Source organism: Oncorhynchus gorbuscha, linkage group LG10, assembly GCF_021184085.1.
Source record: "Oncorhynchus gorbuscha isolate QuinsamMale2020 ecotype Even-year linkage group LG10, OgorEven_v1.0, whole genome shotgun sequence".
NCBI classification, from domain to species: Eukaryota; Metazoa; Chordata; class Actinopteri; order Salmoniformes; family Salmonidae; genus Oncorhynchus; species Oncorhynchus gorbuscha.
Genome location: NC_060182.1, coordinates 74,054,521 through 74,082,497, shown reverse-complemented (window position 1 = coordinate 74,082,497; position 27,977 = coordinate 74,054,521). Strand labels below are relative to the sequence as shown.

General features: G+C 40.8%; 1 protein-coding gene across 1 annotated transcript; it reads left to right on the top strand.

The window, feature by feature from the left end:
- The first annotated feature begins 6,107 nt into the window (after positions 1-6,107).
- LOC124046547 (neuroblast differentiation-associated protein AHNAK) lies at positions 6,108-26,777 on the top strand. Its single transcript, XM_046367038.1, is given in 8 exon segments — positions 6,108-6,224; positions 13,319-13,368; positions 13,519-13,629; positions 13,719-13,805; positions 13,939-14,080; positions 14,353-14,516; positions 14,624-18,076; positions 18,079-26,777. Coding segments are annotated over 8 exon segments (10,158 nt in total). The 5' UTR covers positions 6,108-6,172; the 3' UTR covers positions 24,178-26,777.
- The last annotated feature ends 1,200 nt before the right edge of the window (positions 26,778-27,977 follow it).

The following is a 27,977-nucleotide window of genomic DNA, read 5'->3' as shown; positions in this document are numbered from 1 at the left end:
ATCTGATGCTACGTGTGATCAGGTACCTCTGTCCTCTACGACCCACGCCTACCCAGAGAGACCAGCAGTCTGTCGCCGCTAACCCAGCTATTCTCCTCTGCTGCTAAGAAGGGGACTCTTCTGAAAGTATCAGAAGGACTTTATGATTCATTTGTCGCCCTCTCTGCGGATTGTCTATTTTGCCATTATATACATCTGAAGAGGATCTATGTCTTCCCTGTGTTTTGACATTAAAGGACTCTGTATTTGTTAAACCGCTTTTGGGTCCTCACTCACGTGCATAACAACCTGACTCAGTTACACCATCTCAGTCAGGAGGAATGGGCCAAAATTCACCCAACTTATTGTGGGAAGCTTGTGGAAGGATACCCAAAATGTTTGACCCAAGTTAAACAATTTAAAGGCAATGCTACCAAATACTAATTGGGTGGATGTAAACTTCTGACCCACTGGGAATGTGATGAAAGAAATAAAAGCTGAAATAAATGATTCTCTCAACTATTATCCTGACATTTCCCATTCTTAAAATAAAGTGGTGATCCTACCTGACCTAAGACAGGGAATTGTTACTGGGATTAAATGTCAGGAATTGTGAAAAACTGGGTTAAAAGGTATTTGGCTAAGGTGTATGTAAACTTTCGACAACTGCACATTACTGCCCTGCATGGACAGTATACTGCCTTGCATTTGTGTTGTATTGATCGCCCTCTGCCAAAACATCATGTCTAATGTACTGCTCACTCTGGGGTAAAACGTCACTTAATGTCGAATACACTTAAAGATGGGATAATAAATCAGTGTTATAGTTTATGGATGACCAGCTATGTTTCATCTCTGTTCTCTCTAAATAAGTGCATGTTATATAATGTTAAACACAGGTCCACATCTTAGATGTACACCAGCACAGCCATGGAACAGCCCCAGTCAGTTAACCTGACCGTAGTAGTCTCTGACTAACAACACACCCAAGGATTGCAAGTAGACAAGCTACAAAGAAGGTCTCTCATCCTAACCAGTTGACAATCCATTACGCAAAGCTTACCTTTATGATTAGTGCCTGATTAGTGCCTGGCTTTTAGTGCCTGATACTGTCTTTTCCCTGTGTGGGTTTGTACATGATGCTTGTCTGGCCTGGGTTGCTATGCAGCGGTCCTACTCTCTCTCTCTCTTGCTGTGAGCTCATACTTTATTTTAGCCCAGGCTCTTAAATCATTTAACAGGAAGCATCCCTTTGAAAACACACCCAGACACAGACAAGGTGACTAGGCACCACTGCGGCACCTCAAATGTTTCATCATCGTCCCTCTCTCTGATCAAACCCTATATACACACTCTCTAAAGTCTGTGTTTAGCTCCTCTTTTGCCTTTCCCTCTTATACCCGTTTCTCAACTACTGTAATATGTAGCATCTTGTCCTGTGAGAGATTAGTCTGATCAATACTGCTGGTGAGGGGGGGGGGCTGAACAGAGGGGTGGGGGGGCAGCCCCTCCCATAATTGGGTTAGTGTGCTGCTCCAGAGGTCTATGTTTACAGGAGAAATTAGAAGAGCCCTGCGTCACTCCAGTGTGGACTGCTCCGACTGTGGATGCTGCAGAAATCCCTCTGTCTCACTGGCCGCTTGTTCATTTGCTCACTCCTTCACTCTCCTCTCTCACTCTCTCTCTGGTCCTGCGACTCATCCCTTCCAGCTGTGACTGACTGAGAGAAGGCAGTTTGAGGCAGAGGCTGCAGTTCCAGCCCCGCCAGGACAGGGAAACTGCCAGAGCTCATCAGTAGCCAGGGCAGGGCCGCTGTGCTGCCGCCTGCCAGTCCCAGGACAGGACCCCCTCTCCCTCCCAGGACCCCGGTGGACCGACAACATGTGTGACTGTTTCAACCTGGGCTTCCCCAACTGGCATGGCTCACTGGGCACAGGTGGGCATCCCTCTCTCTCCTATCTCTGTTTCTATGGTTGTCCTCAACTATTCCTTGATTCAGCGCTAGAGCTCAGCATGTGTGAGTGAGTGTGTTGGGAGGCTGCTGCTGCTAAGAGCAGAGTGCTGAGTCGTGTTGCTGACCTGCTGCTTGTCTGCGTGCCTGCAGTGTGTGGATGGGTGTGTCTGCAGTGTGCTGCCTGGGTGTGCCTGCTGCATAGGGATGTACTTGATGTGTTTACATGAGTTGATGTACTTTTTTCCAGGGGTATAGTTATTATCCAAGGGCCGAGGCAGAATGTATCAAATGATGAATGCACAGTTCACCATCTGTCATTCACAATGTAAACTTAACTTATTTAAGTTTCATATAGACACAAATTCTGAAGGCCGAACTCATTGAACGTTTGTAACATAGCCCATATTTTCTTTAAATGCTAGATTTGTGATTTGTGGACATTGTTATTAGATTTTGATCATGTAAATGATTTTGTCCTTGACATGTTCAAATAATGTTTATTTTTGCATATTATCTTGACTTAAATAATTACATTTTCTTGACTAATGCAGTCCATATCATCTCAATGTTATTCTCTAACATAATCTGTAAGGGTCCATCCCACTGGGCAAAAACTGATTGAATCAACATGGTTTCCATGCCATTTCAACAAAGAAAATCTTTGTGATGACGTTGAGTCAATGTGGAACACTGATTGGATTTGCAAAAAGTCATCAACGTAAGGGAATTGTGTCCTTTTTAACCTTTTAGCCTAAATCCAATGACAGGGTGACATTTTCTGTTGATTTCACTTTGAATTCATTGACAACTCAACCAAATGTTAATCAGAATCTTTTTATACAACACACTATTGTGAATTTCACATTGCTTTCTGATTGATTTTATGCATTGTGCGGCAGGTAGCCTCGAAGTTATAGCGTTGGGCCAGTAAACGAAAGGTTGCTGGTTTGAATACCGGAGCCTAGAAGGTAAAAATCTCTGTTGCTGTGCTGTTAAACAAGACACTTAACCCTCATTTTTCCTGTGTTGCTGTACAGTGGTGACCCTGGCTGTGACCCCACTCCCTGTGGGTGTCTCAGGGGGAGTTGGGGTGTGCAAGAAACACATTTCCATTACACACTTGTGTGTAATAGGACTAATATAAGCATTCCATTTACAATGCAGTATTTATTGTATCATACTTTTGTACAAAAAGTGCTTTACTTGGGCACAGGCTCAAGGTTATGGAGGAAAGTGAATTCCTAGGCCTGGGAGAGACTGAAGCCAAAATGGGGCAGGGATGGCGATGATCTAATGAGATATAAGTGCCCTCTCCCCTGAGCAGAGACCTGTGCCAAATACTGGCCCAGAATTACTGTAATAGATGGTCTACTCAGCATTAGAGCCCATTGAAAGTCCATTTAAGATATCATCAACGATATCATCAATTATACACCATATACATTGGCAATCTCTTACAGATAGTCTGGGGGATGTTGCTGACTTTTATAGACATATTATTGTACTTTGCCCCTCTGTATAGAAGTATTCAGCAGTACAGGTCCCATTAGAGGGTGGGTATTCACTTATTGTTTGCTTATAAATGTAATATATGCATGGACATGTACTCTCTTCCAGTGGGGCTATTTTTTGTACTAGTATTGGGAGGGCATCATGTGAGAATAGGGGCTAATTCTGATAGTTGAATTCCTAAACCATTATGAAACTCCTGCGTTAGGTATCAATTAATGTTGTGGCCTGCTAGATTGAAAGCATGCGGGATCACAGTCCCATGTCCACATAATCGTGGGGAGAAATCCAATTCTGTTTTTTCCTCCCTGTCAGAAATCTGATTATACTTTAAATGCAAACAAACCACCCCCCAGAGAAAGGAGCTTGTGTCTCTTCTAAAATTGGATAGGAATCATGCCCTGCTTCCCTGTAAACGAGGGACATGTAATTCATTTGGCTAATGTATTTGGCTAATGAGCAGAGCTCAGGGTCCTCCCAGGGCCTATGAGGAAGTAAATGCCAGCGTGGTAGGCGTACATGTAGAATTTATTAAATGAACAACCCACAAAAACAAGAAAGATAAACGACACGTAAAGTAATGCAGCGCTAAACCAGCAACTAACAAAAAAAAGATGCCACAACAGAAAGTGGGAAAAGGGGCTGCCTAAGTATGATCCCCAATCAGAGACAACAAGATGATATGGCCTCTAATTGGGAACCATACTCGGCCAAAAACCAAGAAATAGACAACATAGAATGCCCACGCCAAATTCACCATGACCTAACCAAATAGAAAAACATCTCTCTAAGATCAGGGCGTGACAAATGGCTGTAATAAGGGTCATGCGTCAGCTGGTTATGTTCAGAGAAGATGTTTGATAAAGTTGTTAGAGGAAAACACGATGCTGTAGTGCTCCAGGTTTTTATTATGACATTATTTATTTGAGTATATACAATTACAAAATAGTTATGTAGCCACTGTTGATACAAATGCATTTGTAGACAAGATTGTTAATGGCCTTCCACATATCAAGGTGCAATCCCATTTATTAACAGGAAATTGCACATCAACCAAATTCCAATCAATAAAATAAAATACATCAGCTGATGTCACAAAGTGGTGTACAGAAACCCAGCCTAAAACCCCAAACAGCAAGCAATTCCAGAGTAGAAGCCCGGGTGTAGAAGCATGACTATTTACTATTTGATGTTGGCTCTGTTTAAGACTGAGAGTAACATTTAGTTTTACAGCCTAACACGTTGTTCAGGGAGGAGACTGAGGCCCATTCTCTACCACATTATTGCTAGCTAGACGCAGCCTTGAGGGTGACCACACCCAAAGACAATGGTGCAGTTGCACCCGACGTGAGTCATGCTAGATTAACTCAATGAAATGTTCCAACATATTCCCTGTACTGTTTTGTCAAATCTTTACCATGTAAAATATTTTGCTATTATAAAGTAATAGTCATATCGACTAATGTGTTTTGGGTCCTGAACAGCAGAGGACAAACAGAGCAGAAATGTGCAGACAGTACGTGTCTGTGAGTTGGGCCCTGTCCTTGAATGGCCATTGATTTATGGTATTACCTGATGGAATGCAGAATTCATTATTTGGTCCCACTTTATATAAGTGTCACTAAAACAATGTGTTTTACACCGTAATTACATTGTCATGTACGATGTGGTTAGACATTATTACAGATTACTTACCCAACTGTTATAATTGTTTGTGACTTGCACAATTTTAGAGATGTGCAAATACATTTGAACATTGAGGGGACCTTTTAAATTGTACAGTAACGGAGAGAAGGCCTGCAAAATGAATCATTTAAATGTGTAATCACATAAAACTCAATGTACAATCACACACCAACTATAAAACTGGTTACCTAACTACACCTGCCTACAGTATGCAATTACTATGTCAACACAGTTTGTAGGGACAACTTACATAAAGTATGGCAGACAGTGAATTAACTTAGATACTTTTAGTGTGTCACCTTTTTGCTGCACCCATTTAACAAATATTTGAGTAGGGAGTTTCTCCACGCTAAGTGCCAGTCTTGGTATGAGGAATATATGCCAGCCCCTGCCAACAAAATATAATATAACATGAACATCAGCAATTCTATTTTTTAATTGAGATATCAATTTGGAATTGTTCCGGATGATTTGAAGTACGCCCTTCCTTTCAGCCCACACAGGGAGAGTCCCCTTGTTCCTCAGAGAACACCGTCCACTGTCTCTCTCCACAGTCATGACCCTCTCCATTATTACCCTTCTCTCTGAACATGTATACAGCGTTTGTTGAAAATCAGTCAATCTGAAGGAAAAAAGTGTGTAAAGAAGTCTCTGTGAGATGTGAGTGGAAATGACTACTGTAAAGTTGACATAATATTTCTATATTTATAGCTGCGGTGTACATCCCCTGTAGGAGTGGAAATGGTTATATACAAATATGTATTTTGGAGAACATCCACACCTTCATGAGAAGTATTTAAAATAGGATTTGCAACTCCAGTCCTAGGATTTGGCAGACTGTCCCCTGCTGTGTGTTACTCATACTGTTACAAGATTGATCTAGAAGGCTGAGCTGCAACTGAACCGGAACCCAAAAAATGGGCAGTATCCACCCTTCATCAAAGGTTGATTGCTCTTACTCTCTTGGGAGCAAAAACATAGCAGCTATGTTGGGAGTTTCATCCAGTCTGTTGGTTGAGTGGAATCTGTCTGAGGCGGTATTAAATGGATAAAGCAGGTTGCTACTTTAGCTTTAAGGGTGAGATATTTCCTTCAGGTAAGCCCTCTTGATATAAGAATTTCTCCATGAAAGTGTTCTTATGTGGTTGAATTAGCCTTGGCTGAACCTGTGTTGGACAAGCAAACATAGTAGTAGTAGTTGTTTAACTAGGCAAGTCAATTCTTATTTACGATGACGGCCTACGTCAGCCAAACCCGGGCCGGTTGTGATACAGCCTGGATTCAAACCAGAGTGTCTGTATTGATGCCTCTAGCACTGAGATGCAGTAGACCGCTGCACCACTCGGGAGCTTCTTTTATTGTCTTGACATCATGATTATTATGGACTAATGATGATTTTTACATTTCACAACACTAGCTAGGTTTCCGTCTAATTGGCAACTGATTTGTATTTTATTTTACATTTTACCCCTTTTTTCTCCCCAATTTCGTGGTATCCAATTGTTTTAGTAGCTACTATCTTGTCTCATCGCTACAACTCCCGTACGGGCTCGGGAGAGACGAAGGTTGAAAGTCATGCATCCTCCGATACACAACCCAACCAAGCCGCACTGCTTCTCAACAGAGCGCGCATCCAACCCGGAAACCAGCCGCACCAATGTGTCGGAGGAAACACTGGGCACCTGGCAACCTTGGTTAGTGCGCACTGCGCCCGGCCCGCCACAGGAGTCGCTGGTGCGCGCTGCCTCTGATTGGGTACCATATCAGGCCACCATAGAAATACAATACAATTCCCCTAGATAACCCACCCTAAATCACACCCGACCTAACCAACATAGAGAATAAACATCTCCAACATAACCAACAACCAAAATAAACAGAATAATCAGCTCTCTATGGTCAGGGCGTGACAGTAGTGCACATTAGTGCACAAAATATTTTTGCTTACCTTTTAATTTAACTAAATAAAAATTGAAAGTTCAGTGTGTTTTCATCCTATATTTAACTCTACTGATTTCTGTCACAATAGTTTTGTCAAAAAATGTTGCGTTAAATAGCAAAAGTGCCTACTCTAGTCTTGGCACGTGTGCTCTAGCCAACAGCTAGCAGATAGCCTACAGTGAGGGTAGGCTGTGTGGGTAGCATAGACATAATACAAATATTCCAAAACATGCATCCTGTTTGCAACAAGGCACTAAAGTAATACTTTAAAAAATGTGGCAAAGCAATTCACTTTTTGTCCTGAATACAAAGTGTTATGTTTGGGGCAAATCCAATACAGCACATTACTGAGTTACTACTCTCCATATTTTCAAGCATAGTGGCTGCATCATGTTATGGGTATGTTTGTAATTGTTAAGGACTGGGGAGTTTTTCAGGACAAAACAGAAACGGAATGGAGCTAAGCACAGGCAAATTCCTAGACGAAAACCTGGTTCAGTCTGCTTTCCATCAGACACTGTGTCACGCCTTGGTCGAAGTATATTGTGTTTGTCTTTATTTATTTGGTCAGGCCGGGGTGTGACATGGGTTTATTGCGGTGTGTTTTGTCTTGGGGTTTTGTTAGGTATTGGGTGTGTGGCTTAGTGGGGGTATCTAGCAAAGTCTATTGCTGTCTGGAGTGGTTCTCAATTAGAGGCAGGTGTTTATCGTTGTCTCTGATTGGGAACCATATTTAGGCAGCCATATTCTTTGAGTGTTTTGTGGGTGATTGTTCCTGTCTTTGTGTTTGCACCAGATAGGGCTGTTTCGGTTTTCTCATTTCATTATTTTGTAGTTTCTTCATGTATAGTTTTTTCCTTCATTAAAATATCATGAATCATCATCACGCTGCATTTTGGACTCTCCTTCTCCACACACTGGGAGATGTACTCACCTTTCAGCAAGACAAATCTCTTAGTCTTTTAGTTAATCTTTTAGTTAATTACAGCTGCATAGCTTATGTATTTATTTGGTGTAAAAACACTTTTTCATATCAGTATTGTACATATTTTGGTTTGGCCCATCGCGGGTTATCTGTATTTCAGTACCACCTTATTGTTCTCTTTTGCCTGACCTTTGGCTAGCAAGGTATGTTTTCCTTGGCTCCGAAATTGTTCAATATAAAACCGTGGTAATGTTACACAATGTACTGTTATGCTACCATAAGTTTGTTACAATGTGGATAATATAAAGATTTATGTTAACAAGTTTCACAAAACTCACTATCTAGGGTATCTATTGTAACTTGTGAGTACTTGGGACAGTGTTTGAGTGAGTGTCCATGTGCTTGCGCAGGTGCTTGAGAGCTGTGACTGCGCCAAGGGTTAACATAATGTGTGTTGTCTCTTCATGTGCATGTATGTCTTTTATTTTGTCCGAATTATGTTCTGTATCATTTTACTTGTATTATATGGTGTGCTGTTGTGCATTGAATGTGTGCACGCAGCTCCTGTTATTTCCTTTTGGTGCTCTTTTGCCTGACTTTCAGCCAGCAAGGTGTCTGAGAGCCAGGACTGAGCCAAGGGTTAACATAATGTGTGTTGTCTCTTCGTGTGCAGGGCAAATCAAAAGAATTCAACTAGCAGACCTTCAGTTGTGGCAGCGTCCTAACTAAAAGTACACAATGCAGATGAACCACGCTACATCTAGCAATGATCCACAATCAATATGACAGTGCTTGAAGAATATTGTAAAAAATGATGGGCAAATTTTGCACAATCCAGGAGTGGAAAGCTCTTACAGACTTACCCAGAAAGACTCACCGCTGTCATCTCTGCTGAAGGTGCTTCTACAAAGTATTGGCTAATGGGGGTCTGAATACTTATGTAAAACATATATTTCTGCATTTAATTTTCAATACATTTGCAAACATTAAAAAACACGTTTTCACTTTGCCATTCAAATAAAATCAAATAAAATCACATTTATTTGTCACATACACATGGTTAGCAGATGTTAATGCGAGTGTAGCAAAATGCTTGTGCTTCTAGTTCCGACAATGCAGTAATAACCAATGAGTAATCTAACCTAACAATTCCAAAACTACTACCTTATACACACAAGTGTAAAGGGATAAAGAATATGTACATAAAGATATATGAATGAGTGATGGTACAGAACGGCATAGGCAAGATGCAGTAGATGGTATCGAGTACAGTACATACATATGAGATGAGTAATGTAGGGTATGTAAACAAAGTGGCATAGTTTAAAGTGGCTAGTGATACATGTATTACATAAAGATGCAGTAGATGATAGAGTACAGTATATACATATACATACGAGATGAATAATGTAGGGTATGTAAACATTATATTAAGTAGCATTGTTTAAAGTGGCTAGTGATATATTTTTCATCAATTTCCATCAATTCCCATTATTAAAGTGGCTGGAGTTGAGTCAGTGTGTTGGCAGCAGCCACTCAATGTTAGTGGTGGCTGTTTAACAGTCTGATGGCCTTGAGATAGAAGCTGTTTTTCAGTCTTTCGGTCCCAGCTTTGATGCACCTGTACTGACCTCGCCTTCTGGATGATAGCGGGGTGAACAGGCAGTGGCTCTGGTGGTTGTTGTCCTTGATGATCTTTATGGCCTTCCTGTGACATCGGGTGGTGTCGGTGTCCTGGAGGGCAGGTAGTTTGCCGGTGATGCGTTGTGCAGACCTCACTACCCTCTGGAGAGCCTTACGGTTGTGGGCGGAGCAGTTGCCGTACCAGGCGGTGATACAGCCCGACAGGATGCGCTCGATTGTGCATCTGTAGAAGTTTGTGAGTGTTTTTGGTGACAAGCCAAATTTCTTCAGCCTCCTGAGGTTGAAGAGGCGCTGCTGCGCCTTCTTCAGGATGCTGTCTGTGTGGACCAATTCAGTTTGTCTGTGATGTGTACGCCGAGGAACTTAAAACTTACTACCCTCTCCACTACTGTCCCATCGATGTGGATAGGGGGGTGCTCCCTCTGCTGTTTCCTGAAGTCCACAATCATCAGTTTTGTTGACGTTGAGTGTGAGGTTATTTTCCTGACACCACACTCCGAGGGCCCTCTCCTCCTCCCTTTAGGCCGTCTCGTCGTTGTTGATAATCAAGCCTACACTGTAGTGTCGTCCGCAAACTTGATGATTGAGTTGCAGGCGTGCATGGCCACGTAGTCGTGGGTGAACAGGGAGTACAGCAGAGGGCTCAGAATGCACCCTTGTGGGGCCCCAGTGTTGAGGATCAGCGGGGTGGAGATGTTGTTACCTACCCTCACCACCTGGGGGCGGCACGTCAGGAAGTCCAGTACCCAGTTGCACAGGGCGGGGTCGAGACCCAGGGTCTCGAGCTTGATGACGTGTTTGGAGAGTACTATGGTGTTAAATGCTGAGCTGTAGTCGATGAACAGCATTCTCACATAGGTATTCCTCTTGTCCAGATGGGTTAGGGCAGTGTGCAGTGTGGTTGAGATTGCATCGTCTGTGGACCTATTTGGGCAGTAAGCAGGTAGGGTGGAGGTGGTCCTTGACTAGTCTCTCAAAGCACTTCATGATGACGGAAGTGAGTGCTACTGGGCGGTAGTCGTTTAGCTCAGTTACCTTAGCTTTCTTGGGAACAGGAACAATGGTGGCCCTCTTGAAGCATGTGGGAACAGCAGACTGGGATAAGGATTGATTGAATATGTCCGTAAACACACCAGCCATGTGGTATAGTGTATAGATGGGTGAGGATTTGTATTTATTTAATCCATTTTGAATTCAGTCTGTAACACAACAAAACGTGGAAGAAGTCAAGGGGTATGGATACTTTCTGAAGGCACTGTATGTGCAGTTTAATACTGACACACTGGCACAGCACTGACACATGGTCATGTCGAAAAAGTTGTTCTACTGCATAGTGTGACTCCCTTTTAACCACCTGAGCCTTGATATATCTGTCTGTTCCTTGGTTTGATCCCAGTGTCAGCATTATTGTCGTTATGTTTCTCCTGTCCAGACGCTGTCCTTGTTTGTTTCATGTCAGTTATTTATTTATTTAACGTTCACTCCATGTACTTGCTTCTCGTCTCTCAGTGTCTGTTAACATCACTGTATACACACAAACTCACAAGCAAACAAAGAATTGTATACACAGCAATTCCCCATTACTTATCGCTCAAACTAACCAGCATGTTTTCAAGTGGGGCATACAATGTCAATTCATTTACGATTCTAAAATCTTGTGAATGTTTTCATACATTTTTTGGGCTCTCTACACTTTATTGCTTGCAATGTTTCGACCAGAACACATCAAACATGTTTACTTGCCTAAGTCAATCGATATCACATACAGCATCTCAGAATGTAAACTCAGCATTAGATAATACTGAGCGGGGAACTTGTCTCACCTGTAACCTTGTTACAGCATTTTTGATAGACAATCTTGATTTTCACATCAACATAAAGAGAGTTTATTCAACCCCACTGCATCTTCTGATTTTATGAGACACCGCTGCTTTTCACCTCTGCAATGATCTGACCAGTGACTCTTCCAGTAGGCCTATTGTGAAGCTTCGGTCCAACCACGAGGGTACTCAGCAGCTAATGTGATAACATTCATAGCATTATTTGTTTTTGAATATTTGTTTTATTCTCAGAAATGGATACTCAAGTGGCATCAGCGCAGGGGTAACTTGACAAGGGAAAACATGATCACAGTATGATTGTATATCAAAGATGATAATAATAACAATCACATTGATCCGGATAATATATTTTGAAAACTACACTCCCTTACCTACTGCAGACTTCAAGGCACATTTTGAGTTAAATCTCCAGATCAATAGAGTGGATCACTTAACAGGCAGCTGTGGAAGCTGGTTCCTTTGGGAATTCTTGCCAGGAAGAACTTCCAATAATCTGCTCCTGGGCTTTAGTATCTCTAAAGAACTCTGATACCCTGGTCAGACAGGGAGGGAGGGACAAACATCTGAAATATTTTGATAATGTTATATCCCGATAATATTCACAATAGATATGAACAAAACATGGAAATATTATCTAATACCTGGTTACCTAATGAGAGATATTCTGAGGCTTTATTTGTATTTTATTTTACTTAACATGTATTTAAATAGGCAAGTCAGTTAAAAACAAATTATTATTTAGAATGACGGCCTACCAAAAAGCAAAAGGCCTCCTGCGGGGACGGGGGTGTCACGCCTTGGTCATTGTATTTTGTGTTTGTGTTATATGTTTGGGTAGGCCAGGGTGTGACATGGGTTTATATGTTGTATTCGTATTGGGGTTTGTATTATTTGGGATTGCGGCTGATTAGGGGTGTGTCTAGTTAGGCTTGGCTGCCCGAGGCGATTCTCAATTGGAGTCAGCTGCTTATCGTTGTCTCTGATTGGGAACCGTATTTAGGTAGCCTGAGTTCGCGTTGTATTTTGTGGGTGTTTGTTCCTGTCTTAGTGTTGTATTCACCAGATAGGCTGTAATTAGTTTCGTTCCGTTTGTTGTTTTCGTATTCAGTTATTTTATGTACCGCGATTTACTTCATTAAAGTCATGAGTAACCTACACGCTGCATTTCGGTCTGACTCTCTTCTTACAACAGACAAACGACGTTACAGGGGGCTGGGATAACATTTTTAAAATAAATAAATATAAATATAGGACAAAACACACATCACGACAAGAGAGACAACACAACACTACATAAAGAGAGACCTAAGACAACAACATAGCAAGGCAGCAACACATGATGACACAGCATGGTAGCAACATAACAACAACATGTCAGCAACACAACATGGTAGTAGCACAAAACATGGTACAAACATTATTGGACACAGACAACAGCACAAAGGGCAAGATGGTAGAGACTACAATACATAATGCAAAGTAGCCACAGCTGTCAGTAAGAGTATCCATGATTGAGTCTTTGAATGAAGTAATGGAGATAAAACTGTCCTGTTTGAGTGTTTGTTGCAGCTCGTTCCAGTCGCTAGCTGCAACAAACTGAAAAGAGGAGCGACCCAGGGATGTGCGTGCTTTGGGGACCTTTAACAGAATGTGACTGGCAGAATGGGTGTTGTATGTGGAGGATGAGGGCTGCAGTAGATATCGCAGATAGGGGGGAGTAAGGCCTAAGAGGGTTTTATAAATAAGCACCAACCAGTGGGTTGCAACCTTTTGAGAACTGTGGTGGTTTACTAAATATGCTCTTATTATTTTTCTCTTTTTATTCTTCATTTTGAGTAGGGTCTGGACGAAGGCTGAAGGGACCAGAGCCTGACACGGTGGATGATTCAGTGAGTGGATATACTGATATGGCAAACTTATTGTTTGCATTGGTGGACATCATGTGAATACTAAAGACTATGGGAAAGACACCCAACTCATTTGAATGAATCTCCATATAGTAACAAAAGGAACTTACTTTGAACATATTTTTGTTGTAGATATGTGAAGACTCATCTGAGTTTATAGAGGGGGAGAGACCTCGCCCTCAAGGATCCTCCCCTGTAGATGAATACCCTGAGACTGACAAATACAAGGACAGTGATAAACAGGTACAATGCTGTATATTTCATCCAACCATCATGTTGACTTTCAGTGTGAAATTTGTCACACCGTCTGATTTCTTTAACATTCATTTTAGGGTGGAGGTGGGAGTGGCAAAAAAGGAAAGAGAGGTTTTGGGTCCCTGTTTGAAAAGCGCTCCCCTGCCAAGATGAGTCAACTGGAGGTCAGACAAGACTGCATTATCTTTAACTCATGGAGAAGCATGGCTTCAGGGTTTCATTGGCGGTACATAACATGTTGGTAGTTCAACATTCCTCGTGTTTTTCTTTCATTCTTTCTTTCCTGTGTAAACTCAGAGCCCAGAGTCAGGAGTGATTGTGAAAATGGCAAGAGAGACATGTGCCGAGGGCCTCGTCGTAAGTGGAGGGAAGAAGGGAATCTTCATCAAAGAAGTGAGGCCAGAGTCACCAGCCTCAAAGCTTCTTAGTGTACATGAGGGTAAGCAGACAACCAGCTCATGCCATGTTCTTTCAGAAGCTGAACCAAAAAAGTAGCCTATAGCCTATAAAAAGTTAACCTGAAAGCAAAGGACATATCAGTGAAATGTGGAGTGAAATAGGTTAAATGTGAAGTAACGGAGCCAAGATTGCTTTTGCTATCCAGGGTAAGAGACTCCCACATTTTTGGCTTTGAATGATCCTATATGCTAGAGTTCTACAGTTCAAATGTTGATTTATTGGTATTTCTATGTTTTCCTTTTTTTCATTCAGGTGATCAGATACTCAGTGCCACTGTGTATTTTGACGATGTTACATATGAAGATGCTCTACAGATATTGGAACATGCCCAGCCTTACAAGATGGAGTTACTTTTGAAACGCAAACCAATAAAGACATCCACACTTGAGAGGGAACCAGCCCTTGAAGTCATCCAAGTAACTATCACTATGTTCTTTTTCTGGATATGTAGAGTAGTGTTATGTCTTTGGCTCTTTTACTCATTCAGCAATCAATCAGCTATTCACTTTTTGTTATCCTACAGGTGAAAGAAGGTTCCTCTCCGGAAATGAGGGGACATTCAAAGACAAAAAGGCATGGTGACCGAATCTCTTGGCCCAAGTTCCCCTCCTTCAGCAAAAGTCAAAAGTCCCATTTTAAGAGGTCTCACAGTACTTCAGAGGCCGATGATAAGAGGAAGCTGGAGCTTAGCCCTACAACAAGTGACACAGAGTCGCCAATAAAATCTCAGGAGGCTGTCAAGGGCAAGACAAAGAAGCATAAGATAAAGTTATCAAGCATGAAGATGAAGGGCCGCAAGAGCATGTCTGTTGAACAGCCGGACCAGGACATAGACATACTAACTGTAGAACGTGTAGAGGGTATGGAAAACCAACAGAGTCAAGATGACATACACTCACCAGATGGTCTAGAGAGCGCATCAGTAGATATATCTGAAGTATATGTGTTAGAATCAGAATCTGAAAAAATTGAACCCACCAAGATAAGAAATGAATGCATTATTCCAGACCTGGCAGCCTCTGAAACTAAAAAACACAAGGTAGAACTCATTAGTCTGGACAAAACTTTGAAAACCACAGACATAACAGTTGCTCTTGCTGATCAAGAAAGTCCCTCAACCAAGAAATCTCCAGAGGGAAAGACAAAGAAGAAAGAGAATAAAGAGAGGTCAGAACTAAAGTTTACATTCAAGGGAAATGAGAAAAAAGACAAACACAAGCAAAACATACCAGTAAAAGTATCACTAAAAAACCTGAAGACACCAAGAACAGATATGATAACATCTGATCTGTCTGCACATGACAATACATTGCTGAGCCCAACTGTTGTATCACATACTGAGCTGGAGGAGTGTCAACTCCCAATTGATATCAACACTCAAGTAATCATCAATGAGAGTTCAGGGAAAACCCTACCCTCCACTGATAAGGAAATGAGCATGCCAAAAGTAGACATCTGCCTTGACATGTCAGATAGAGGATTTATCAGGAAATCCCCTCAGATTGGACAAGATCAACACTTGAAGGAAACATATGTTAAAACTGATGTGAATGCACAGGAAATTAGCATACATGCTAACGTCATCAGTATTACAATGGAACCAGACTCGCAGATGGAAATACAAGCTTCAAAGTTACCTACAGAGAGAAGCATTGATGATGTTTTAGCACAAATTGGTACAAGATCTGCTCCCAAATTCAAACTGCAGAGGGTGGACCCTGCTGACTTTGTTACTGACAAACCCATAAAAATGACAGATGTGAAGATTGTAGAAAAGGACGTGAAAGGCCTTACAGTTGAGGATAGGGGGTTAAAGATACTTCCAAGCCGTGAGGATATTGAGATTCCAGGCATAGAAGATGCATCATTAACTAGCACCAAGGCCCCAGTGATAAAACAGCCTAAAACAGCATTCACTCTTCCTTTTGAAGAAATCCAGGCGCAGACTGTACAGATGGTTATAGACGTTGATAGAGTTAAAGAGGCTGTCTCCAAATTGCCAGGGTTCAAGCTGCCGAAGGGTGACATTGCAGGCCTGCCTGCTCATCAACAAATCACAATGACAGACGTGAATGCAGAAAGAGTAGATGTGACAGTAGATGCCACACTGTCTAAAATCACAGACATAAAGGCACAGTTGGACACGTATGTCAAAAAGACTGACATAAATGCTTCACCAGAAAAGTTGAGCAGGAGCTCAGTTACCACATTCAAATTGCCAAAGACCCAACTTTTTGATCTAGGTGCTCATGAACCTATTACTATGACAGAAATAGACCATACAAAAACAAAACAGGAAGCTGGAAAGACCAATGAGGATGAAATCCAAATTGAACTCCATAAACGAGAGAACATAGAGAAAGCTGGAATGGAAACTATACAACAAAAAGGAACTCCCAACAAAGTGGAAAAGGAAAAAGAGACTGGTGAAATTCTGGAGCCTAAGTTGGCAGTACCAGTACCTGAGGGGCCAACCATCACTTCTGAGGAGAGAAATCGTATACCTGCCACTTACACTAAAGGATTAGATAAGAAGTCAAAGAAAACAAATATTTCAATGCCTATGTTTGGAATAACACAAACGGATATTAGATTCTCAGACATTGGGATTGGACTACCAAAAAGAGACACCTCGGTGGAAAAGAAGGATGAGGTCAAAGATGAAAGCAATGCATTGCACCTTGAAATGAAAATGTCAGAGGCTGAAATTAAACTCAGCAAAGTACCAGATTCTGAATATTCCACTATCAAAACTCATGTGACAGACCTTCAAACACCTACAATACGAACTTTAAGCTCAGAAACAATGCCAGAGGTACCTTCATCTGACATTGAAGAAGCAGTTATGGGCATTGATGTCCAATCTGTTGATGTCGGGAGAGGAGACATCCAAATACCGGATGTTGAAGCCGAAGTACCCTCCGTTGAAGTTGAAATACCAGAAACAGTTTATAAAGATATTGATGTGAAAATTAAAAAACGACAGATGTCATTCCCCAAATTTGGAGTTAAAGCCCCAGGGATTGATGTTAGTGTGCTAAAACCAGACATCTCTCTTCCCGACGGAAACATGGAGGTCAAATTGCCTGAGGTGGAAATTGAAGTTCCAAAGCTTCAAGTGGAAGTGAAAGATACAGGATTTAAAATCCCAACTTTAAAATTCACTAAATTTGGAGCAGTTGCTCCAATTGTCACAGTAGAGTCACCTGATGTGGACAAGGATATCAAACTTCATGGAACTGAAAGTCCAGAACCCAAGCTGTCAATATCAGGAAAAGTACATGAAGTTGACTTTGAAAAACAGAGTGACTTTAAAAAATCTAGTGTAAAGATCCCATCTATAGATGTGGATGTGAAGACTAAAGGACTTGAACTGGAGGGGCAAGGAAGCAAGTTTAAACTGCCAAATCAGGGAATTTCATTAACAAAAGTAAAAGGTCCTGAGATAGATTTAGGTGTATCGAAGAAAGACATAGATGTCACTTTACCAGAGACCAACATGGAGATCCAACCACCTGATGTTGAACTCAAAGTGTCTTCTGGTGAAGTTGAAATGCCTGAGCGAGCTGCTACAGAGATTGATGTGAAAGTGAAAAAGCCACGGATTTCATTTCCAGGGCTTGGATTTTCAAAACCTGAAGTATGTGAGGTTGATGTCAGTCTTCCAAAGGTGAATATTTCTCTTCCAGAAGGAAGTGTGGGGGTCAAAAAGTCAGAGGTGGAAATGACAGCTCCAGAGATTCAAGTTGAAGTGAAACATGATATTGAGCTTGAGGGACAAGGAAGTAAGTTCAAACTACCCAAATTTGGAATATCAATGCCAACGGTAAAAGGTTCTAAGATTGATTTAAGTTTATCAAAGAAAGTCATAGACGTCACTTTACCAGAGGACAAAGTGGAGGTCCAACCACCTGATGTTGAAATCAAGTGCCTTCTGGTCAAGTTCAAATGCCAGAGGGAGCTGCGACAGAGATTGATGTGAAAATGAAGAAGCCCCGAATGTCATTTGGATGGTTTTCAAAACCAGAAGTGAAAGCACCGGAGGTTGATGTCAGTCTTCCAAAGGTGGGCATTTTGCATCCAGAAGGAAAGGTGAAGTTCAAAGAGCCAGAGGTGGAATTTAAAGCTCCAGAGAGTCAAGTGGAACATGATATTGAGCTTCATGGACAAGGAAGTATGTTCAAACTACCTAAATTTGGAATCTCATTGCCGAAGGTTAAAAGTTCTGAAATTGACTTAAGTGTGTCAAAAACAGATGTAGATGTCGACTTACCAGAGAGAAGAGCAGCTCTTCAACTACCCGAAGTTGAAGTTGGAGTGCCCTCTGTTAAAGTTGAAAAACCAGAAGCAGTTTCTAGAGATATTGATGTGAAAATGAAAATGCCCAGAATGTCTTTCCCAAAATTTGGATTTTCAAAACCAGAAGTGAAATCACCCGAGGTTGATGTCAGTTTTCCAGAGGTGGATATTTCTCTTCCAGAGGAAAGGGTGGAGGTAAAAGAGCCTGAGATGGAAATTGAAGCTCCAGAAAATCAAGTTGAAATTAAACATGGAATTGAGCTTGAAGAACAAGGAAGTAAGTTCAAACTACCAAAATTTGGATTCTCATTGCCGAAGGTGAAAGGTCCTGAATTTGACTTAAGTATCTCAAAGACAGATGTAGATGTCGACTTACCAGAGAGAAGAGCAGTCCAACTACCTGATGTTGAAGTTGGAGTGCCCTCTGTTAAAGTTGAAAAACCAGAAGCAGTTTCTAAAGATATTGATGTGAAAATGAAAATGCCCAGAATGTCTTTCCCCAAATTTGGATTTTCAAAACCAGAAGTTAAAGCACCCAAGGTTGATGTCAGTCTTCCAGAGGTGGATGTTTCTCTTCCAGAAGAAAATGTGGAGGTCAAAGAGCCTGAGATGGAAATTGAAGCTCCAGAGATTCAAATTGAGGTGAAAGATACCGTAGGCTCCCCCTCAAGATTCAAAATGCCAACTTTAAAATTCCCTCAATTTGGAGCAGCTGCTCCAAACATCACAGTAGAGGTACCTGATGTGGACAAGGACGTCAAGGTTCATGGATCTGAAATTCCAGAACTCAAACTGACAATGTCAGCAATGAACATTGAAAAGCCAAGTGTTGACCTTAAAGGCCCATCTATAGATGTGGATGTGAAGAGCAAAAGACTTGACATTGTCACTTTACCAGAGGCCAGCGTGGAGGTCCAACCACCTAGCACTGAACTCAAAGTGCCTTCTGGTAAAGGTGAAATTCCTGAGGGGGTTACTACAGAAATTGATGTAAAAATGAGAAAGCCACGAATGTCATTTGGATGGTTTTCAAAACCAGAAGTGAAAGCACCGGAGGTTGATGTCAGTCTTCCAAAGGGGGACATTTCTCTTCCAGAGGTAAAGGTGGAGGTCAAAGAGTCAGAGGTGGAAATTAAAGCTCCAGAAATTCAAGTTGAAATGAAATATGGAATTGAGCTTGAGGGACAAGGAAGTAAGTTCAAACTACCAAAATTTGGAATCTCATTGCCGAAGGTTAAAGGTCCTGAATTTGACTTAAGTATCTCAAAGACAGATGTAGATGTCAACTTACCAGAGAGAAGAGCAGACCATCTACCTGATGTTGAAGTAGGAGTGCCCTCTGTTGAAGTTGAAATACCAGAAGCAGTCTCTAAAGACATTGATGTGAAATTGAAAAAGCCCCGAATGTCTTTCCCCAAATTTGGATTTTCAAAACCAGAAGTTAAAGCACCTGAGGTTGATGTCAGTCTTCCAGAGGTGGATATTTCTCTTCCAGAGGAAAGGGTGGAGGTCAAAAAGCCTGAGGTGGAAATTGAAGCTCCAGAGATTCAAATTGAGGTGAAAGATACCGTAGGCTCCCCCTCAAGATTCAAAATGCCAACTTTAAAATTCCCTCAATTTGGAGCAGCTGCTCCAAACATCACAGTAGAGGTACCTGATGAGGACGAGGACGTCAAGGTTCATGGATCTGAAATTCCAGAACTCAAACTGACAATGTCAGCAATGAACATTGAAAAGCCAAGTGTTGACCTTAAAGGCCCATCTATAGATGTGGATGTGAAGAGCAAAAGACTTGACATTGTCACTTTACCAGAGGCCAGCGTGGAGGTCCAACCACCTAGCACTGAACTCAAAGTGCCTTCTGGTAAAGGTGAAATTCCTGAGGGAGTTACTACAGAAATTGATGTAAAAATGAGAAAGCCACGAATGTCATTTGGATGGTTTTCAAAACCAGAAGTGAAAGCACCGGAGGTTGATGTCAGTCTTCCAAAGGGGGATATTTCTCTTCCAGAGGTAAAGGTGGAGGTCAAAGAGTCAGAGGTGGAAATTAAAGCTCCAGAAATTCAAGTTGAAATGAAACATGGAATTGAGCTTGAGGGACAAGGAAGTAAGTTCAAACTACCAAAATTTGGAATCTCATTGCCGAAGGTTAAAGGTCCTGAATTTGACTTAAGTATCTCAAAGACAGATGTAGATGTCAACTTACCAGAGAGAAGAGCAGACCATCTACCTGATGTTGAAGTAGGACTGCCCTCTGTTGAAGTTGAAATACCAGAAGCAGTCTCTAAAGACATTGATGTGAAATTGAAAAAGCCCCGAATGTCATTCCCCAAATTTGGATTTTCAAAACCAGAAGTTAAAGCACCCAAGGTTGATGTCAGTCTTCCAGAGGTGGATATTTCTCTTCCAGAAGAAAATGTGGAGGCCAAAGAGCCTGAGATGGAAATTGAAGCTCCAGAGATTCAAATTGAGGTGAAAGATACAGTAGGCTCCCCCTCAAGATTCAAAATGCCAACTTTAAAATTCCCTCAATTTGGAGCAGCTGCTCCAAACATCACAGTAGAGGTACCTGATGTGGATAAGGATGTCAAGGTTCATGGATCTGAAATTCCAGAACTCAACTTGACAATGTCAGCAATTAACATTGAAAAGCCAAGTGTTGACCTTAAAGGCCCATCTATAGATGTGGATGTGAAGAGCAAAAGACTTGACATTGTCACTTTACCAGAGGCCAGCGTGGAGGTCCAACCACCTAGCACTGAACTCAAAGTGCCTTCTGGTAAAGGTGAAATTCCTGAGGGGGTTACTACAGAAATTGATGTAAAAATGAGAAAGCCACGAATGTCATTTGGATGGTTTTCAAAACCAGAAGTGAAAGCACCGGAGATTGATGTCAGTCTTCCAAAGGGGGATATTTCTCTTCCAGAGGTAAAGGTGGAGGTCAAAGAGTCAGAGGTGGAAATTGAATCTCCAGAAATTCAAGTTGAAATGAAACATGGAATTGAGCTTCAGGGACAAGGAAGTAAGTTCAAACTACCAACATTTGGAATCTCATTGCCGAAGGTTAAAGGTCCTGAATTTGACTTAAGTATCTCAAAGACAGATGTAGATGTCAACTTACCAGAGAGAAGAGCAGACCAACTATCTGATGTTGAAGTAGGAGTGCCCTCTGTCAAAGTTGAAATACCAGAAGCAGTTTCTAAAGATATTGATGTGAAATTGAAAAAGCCCCGAATGTCATTCCCCAAATTTGGATTTTCAAAACCAGAAGTTAAAGCACCCAAGGTTGATGTCAGTCTTCCAGAGGTGGATATTTCTCTTCCAGAAGAAAAGGTGGAGGTCAAAGTACCTAAGATAGAAATTGAAGCTCCAGAGATTAAAATTGAGGTGAAAGATACCGTAGGCTCCCCCTCAAGATTCAAAATGCCAACTTTAAAATTCCCTCAATTTGGAGCAGCAGCTCCAAACATCACAGTAGAGGTACCTGATGTGGACAAGGACATAAAGGTTCATGGATCTGAAATTCCAGAACTCAAACTGACAATGTCAGCAATGAACATTGAAAAGCCAAGTGTTGAACTTAAAGGCCCATCTATAGATGTGGATGTGAAGAGTAAAACACTTGAAATTGTCACTTTACCAGAGGCCAGCGTGGAGGTCCAACCACCTGGAATTGAACTCAAAGTGCCTTCTGGTGAAGTTGAAATGCCTGAGGGAGCTGCTACAGAAATTGATGTGAAAATGAAAAAGCCACGGATGTCATTTGGATGGTTTTCAAAACCAGAAGTGAAATCACCTGAGGCTGATGTCAGTGTTCCAGAGTTGGATATTTCTCTTCCAGAGGTAAAAGTGGAGGCCAAAGAGCCTGAGGTGGAAATGACAGCTCCAGAGATTCAAGTTGAAGTGAAACATGATATTGAGCTTGAGGGACAAGGAAGTAAGTTCAAACTACCCAAATTTGGAAAATCATTGCCAAAGGTAAAAGGTCCTGAGATGGATTTCAGTGTATCAAAGAAAGTCATAGATGTCACTTTACCAGAGGACCAAGTGGAGGTCCAACCACCTGATGTTGATATCGAAGTGCCTTCTGGTGAAATTGAAATGCCCGATGGAGCTGCTACAGAAATTGATGTGAAAATGAAAATACCACAGATGTCATTTGGATTGTTTTCCAAAAAAGAAGTGAAACCACCTGAGATTGATGTCAGTCATCCAAAGGTGGACATTTCGCTTTCAGAGGGAAATGTGGAGGTCAAAGAGCCTGAGGTGGAAATGAAAGCTCTGGAGAGTCAAGTTGAAATGAAACATGAAGATTTATCAGTTGATGGAAAACTAGAAACATCAGAGATGGGATTCAAAATGGCAACATTCAAATTCCCAAAATTTGGTGCAATGTCAAAGGTTGTAGTCTCTGATGTCTCTGATACAGAGAAGGATATTAAAGTGCCTGGGGTAGAAATTATAGATCAACTACTTGGAGCTTCATTACAAATTGATTTACCCGAACACGGGGACACAGTTGACATTAAAGGATCTAGAGAAGTACAGCTACATGATGCTGGATCTGAAAGGCCCTCAGTTAAAGGTGGAATGGCAATAGCCGAAGTGTATGTTCATGAAGTTGAAGTTTCAAAACTGACAATTGATGATAAAGGCCATGGTTCCCCCAGCAAAGGTCAAGGCTCACCTAGTAAATTCAAACTTCCAACCTTTAAAATGCCCAGATTGAGCATTTCAAAATCCAAACCTGAGAATGAACATGATGATATAAATCCAAATGTTATTTTGGAGAATTATGAGATTCAAGTAAAACCACAAGGACCAGAGAAATCACCAAAGTTGACTTTGACAACATTTGGGGAGGTATTAAGAAGCATTGATGTTGAATTTGATGTTCCCAAATTAGAGGAAGTGGATAAGAAGCTCACAGGCTCAAGGGAAGATATAACAGCCTCAGGGAAAACCGAACTAAATGCTCAAACCAGTGTTGAAACCCAGTCTGTGCATAAAGAGGAAGAAGCGAAAGAAAAATCTAAATTTGGGTGGGTTAAGTTTCCCACATTTGGACTATCTTCTCCTTCAGAATCTGCTAAGATTTTAGAAAAAGACACTTCTGAGAAAGGAGGAAGTGAGAAAAGCCCTGACTCTGTGGAACAGGATGCCAGCTTGACCTTTTCAGTACACTCATCGGATGCTTTTGCAGATATTAGTTCAACAGTCACAAGCGAACAATTTGGTCCACCATTGGCCTCTCCAACCAAAGTCACAGTCAAATATTCTGATCCTATTGCCACTGAGGTACAGGGTGATGTCATCACCTCCACAGCAAGGACAGAATTGATTGCCTTTGAACCCTACTTGGCAGATAAAGTCACCATTCCGATGTCCTCCGGAGTTTCCTCCTCATCAGTGGACACCCTAAAACTGGAGTCTGGTACACATGTCAGCACATCCAATATACAAGCAATACCAGACACACAGAAGGCCACACTCTTAACAGATTTTGGATTGCAGACAGGGACCGCCGGAGTTTCTTCTGCATCTTGGTCAGTGGACGACACCAACAAAACACAGAGTGATGGGCAAACAGTTATTGAGAGGCATGTAGTTAGGGAAATGTCAGGCACTGACAAGGAAACGGTTTTCATAACCCAAAAAATGACACATGTGTTTGTGGCTGAGCCCATCTCAGATGAAACAGCCTCATCTATCAAACAGATCAAAGACACTATGCAGTCTGAGAAAATGACATTTTTTGATGGGGCTGAATTGGAGTGACTGGGAGGAAGGAATACAGTATGATAAATCCCTCCATTGAGGAGTAATATCAGTCAGATTATTATTGTGCTCTTATTAATTGTGCTTTCATTTATGACCAAGTTTTAATATATACAGTTCAATGTTTTGAGTGTTTACCTAGTACACTATATAAGTACACAAATTGGCATACAAGCCCCATGATACAGGTAGCGTTGTAAAAGCCAACTTTGTCAATGTAATTACTTCCGCTGAGACCAGGTCAATTCCACAGTAACAGAGTGACAGCAGCTAGGTTTCCATCCAATTCGGAATATTCAAAAATCTGCATAAAGAAAATCTGCAATCAAGTTTTAAAAATATGTCATTTTCAAAATACATAAATCATCCCCGTATGATGCAATTTGCAGCATATTTTGAAAACTTGATTGCAGAGAAGCAAAACATTTTGGGACTATGTCAACAATGAACTAATGAAACAAATACCAAAAGATAATTTCCGGGTGGAATTTTTCTTTAAGTTTATGCATTAACTCAGAATTATTAAAGTTAGACATTAACTCCAAATGTTTAAGGTAAAGGTTAAGGATTTGGGAGAGGCATAAAGCAAAAATATCAAAAACAACTTTCTTTCGCTGGATTCGAACATGAAACCTTTGGCAAATACACATCATCTCCCAACTTCCTCAGACAGGAATGGTCATCCAATACTGACATCTATCGGGGTGACTTGCCTCTTCCAAAGTCATAGTGGGTGGACCACACAATAGCATTCAGCCTGGTCTCATAGACTAGACATAACATAGTAAACGCAATTACGACATACAAATCAGTTTGGTATGGTTACATAAGACAGAAGGTTACATAAAGCAAAAATAAATGTAAGGTGGCTGGTCGGGGTGGGTGTATAACAGGAAAGTCTAGCAACCGAAAGGTTGTCTGTTTGAATCTTATCATGGACAACGTTTGCATTTGAGCTAATTATCAACTTTGTAACTACTTACTACTTGTGAGCAACTTTGCTACTACTTAGCATGATAACTAACCCTTCCCTAACCTTAACCTTAACCCTTTAACCTAACTCCTAACCATAACCCTTAATCCCTAACCCCTAGTCTAGCTAACATTAACCACCTAGCCACCTAGCTAACATTAGCCACAACAAATTGGAATTCTTAACATATCATACCTTTTGCAAATTCGTAACACATTGTATGATATGTATCGGATATACATTTACGATGTTAGGTCGACCCCTGAGTTGCAGCATCATGTGACTCCAATTGACTTCGATATGATGGTTTTTATATACTGTAAATATTTGCACATAAAAGCATTTCCACCACCATTTCTCGCATAATGAATTTTACTGACACAAAATGATCCCACCTTGTCTAGCTTATTTAGTTTTCTCCCCCAAAAATACATTTACTGACAAATTTGCTGTTCCCATCAGGTCTGTTGTGAATTTTTTTTATCTGACATAGGCTACTTTCTTCGCATAAAATCAGAACATTTTACAAAAATACATTTACTTGAAGAACAGTGCAAATGCAAAGTTTTGTAACAGAATGAGAGTTTGTGCCTCATTCTGTTACCAGCATTTTTGGTGGTTGTTTCCTTGTTTGCAGAAATTGTAATAGTTTGCCTAATTTCAGTTTATGTGACAAAACAAGCATGTAGAGTGTAGAGAATCATTGTACCATCTAAACCACTGTGAAATATATTTCCATAACTAAAAATGAAGCATTTTCAGCTGTTTGAAGCTGGTGTACAAAACTGGAAATATAAGACGCAAAAATGAAACGTAAGAACTGGAAGCATAGAAATAGCGCACATAGAACAGATCTAACACTTCTTGCTTTCAAAGAAAAGGACAGATCTATAACTCATAGTTCTATATGAATTTGGTCCCGTTGCCCAAAAAGTTACGTAATGCAGCTTTAAAAGTAGTCATTGTGCATAGAGTTGTATGGTTTGTTTAACTTTGCAATCATTGATTTTGGTTTGACATACATTTTAAAGTAAAATATCTGAGTCTCAGTGTCACTCTGTTACCATGGAATTGTACACCACTGAGACCATTGCTGTTTTTAGACATCTCTGCAAATTGTTATGCTGTACATATAATGAAGAGGAACTTGTTAATCCACTGCCATATGCATTTATGAATGATCTCTGATGTCTGCTCTTTATTCAACAGTCATATATAGATATAAGGTATAAATGATCATGAGTCTGAAAAATTAATACGCAATGATATACATACAAACCATGCAACATTAATAGAACAAAAACAGAACACATATATAAGGAACTATTCAAATCTGTACACTCAATACCATGAAATACATGATGCTAAAATTGAATGCTCGTAATCACAGTAAAATGCAGAAAATATATATTGATGCAACTTTATTTTGATTATAATGATGCCTAGTTTTGATTTGCCATAATGTAAAACTAATAGATTTTGTTTTCTGTGCAAAGTAGAAACATTTTAACACCTATGTAAATAGTTGATTTATTGCCTTATTTTGATTGTTGCTATTGCCTTATTCTGCACTGATGTAGTCAATTTATTTGCAAAACTATAAATAATAAATATTCTAAAATATTAAGAAGTGCATGTCCTTACTGCTACATGTATCTACATTTAATATCACTCAGATTTCTGTTTTCTTCTTTACAGACATGCCATATCCAGCAATGTAGAATCGAGCTGGTTTCTATAGCATGCTACGGGCCATTGTTGTGGATTATGTAGGCTGGCTAGCTACAGACCATGAGTTATTCAACATAATTTCATTGGTAGGCCCACTCTTGGTGGTATGTGTGCACATTTGACAGTGTGGTTTTAACTACCATAAGACCCTTTCTCAGGCAGGCTTAGTTAGATGTCTAGGAGAGGAGAGGTTTGCAATTATTAGTGAATAAACATGACTAAATGCCTCCCATTTAATGTGGATGGTAGGAACATTTGCAAAGTTGTATGTTTGCTTGAGGAAGTGTGTTGAAGTGTTTCAATCATGTTGCATGCAGCAACGGAATGAACTGATGCAGTAGTACCTGAATGCTGTCACTAGAGGTTAGTAGTGTTCTAATCCTACAGCTCAGAATGAATTTGGCACTCAGCTGTGTAAGAGCAGTGTCAGTAAAGTTGTCCGTGCCTGAGAGGATGGCAGCAGGGATGACAGTGATATCTCGAAGCTACATCGGCAGCTCCACAATGAATCAGTCAGACAGACCACTGACTGTTAACCAGTTCTCCAATTGCCCTATCTACACACAACATAAACACAGCCCTATATCCAAGTGTTGTAACTGTAGGCCTACAGTAGCCTACTGTGTCCTAATCTTTCCATATTGCACAAAAAGAGGGAGGTAGATAGCCAGTTAACTGTTCACCTGCTCTGAGGGAAAATGAGTGAGCTTCATAATGTAATGTAAATTTAAATGGTACAACACACAGTGTAGGCTGCTATGTATGTGATGTCCAATAATGTTGTGGCATCTCCATTTGTGGGATCGGTTTCAATTGGAAGTGACTTAAGGGCAATTCCATGGCAACAGAATTACTCAAGAGACTTTTCACTTTAAAATGTATACCCAACAAAAAACATTGATTTCAACGTTTAACAAGCCATGCAATGTTATGCACAAGGACTACTTTTCACAATTTTCATTGAAAATTGAACAAAAACTAATTTAAAGGAATAACTGTGCAGATACAAAGTTTGTTAACAGAATAAAACTGAGGGAGATTTTACTGTAATTCTGTTGCCAAACTTTGCATCTGCACAGTTTTTCCAGTAATTGTT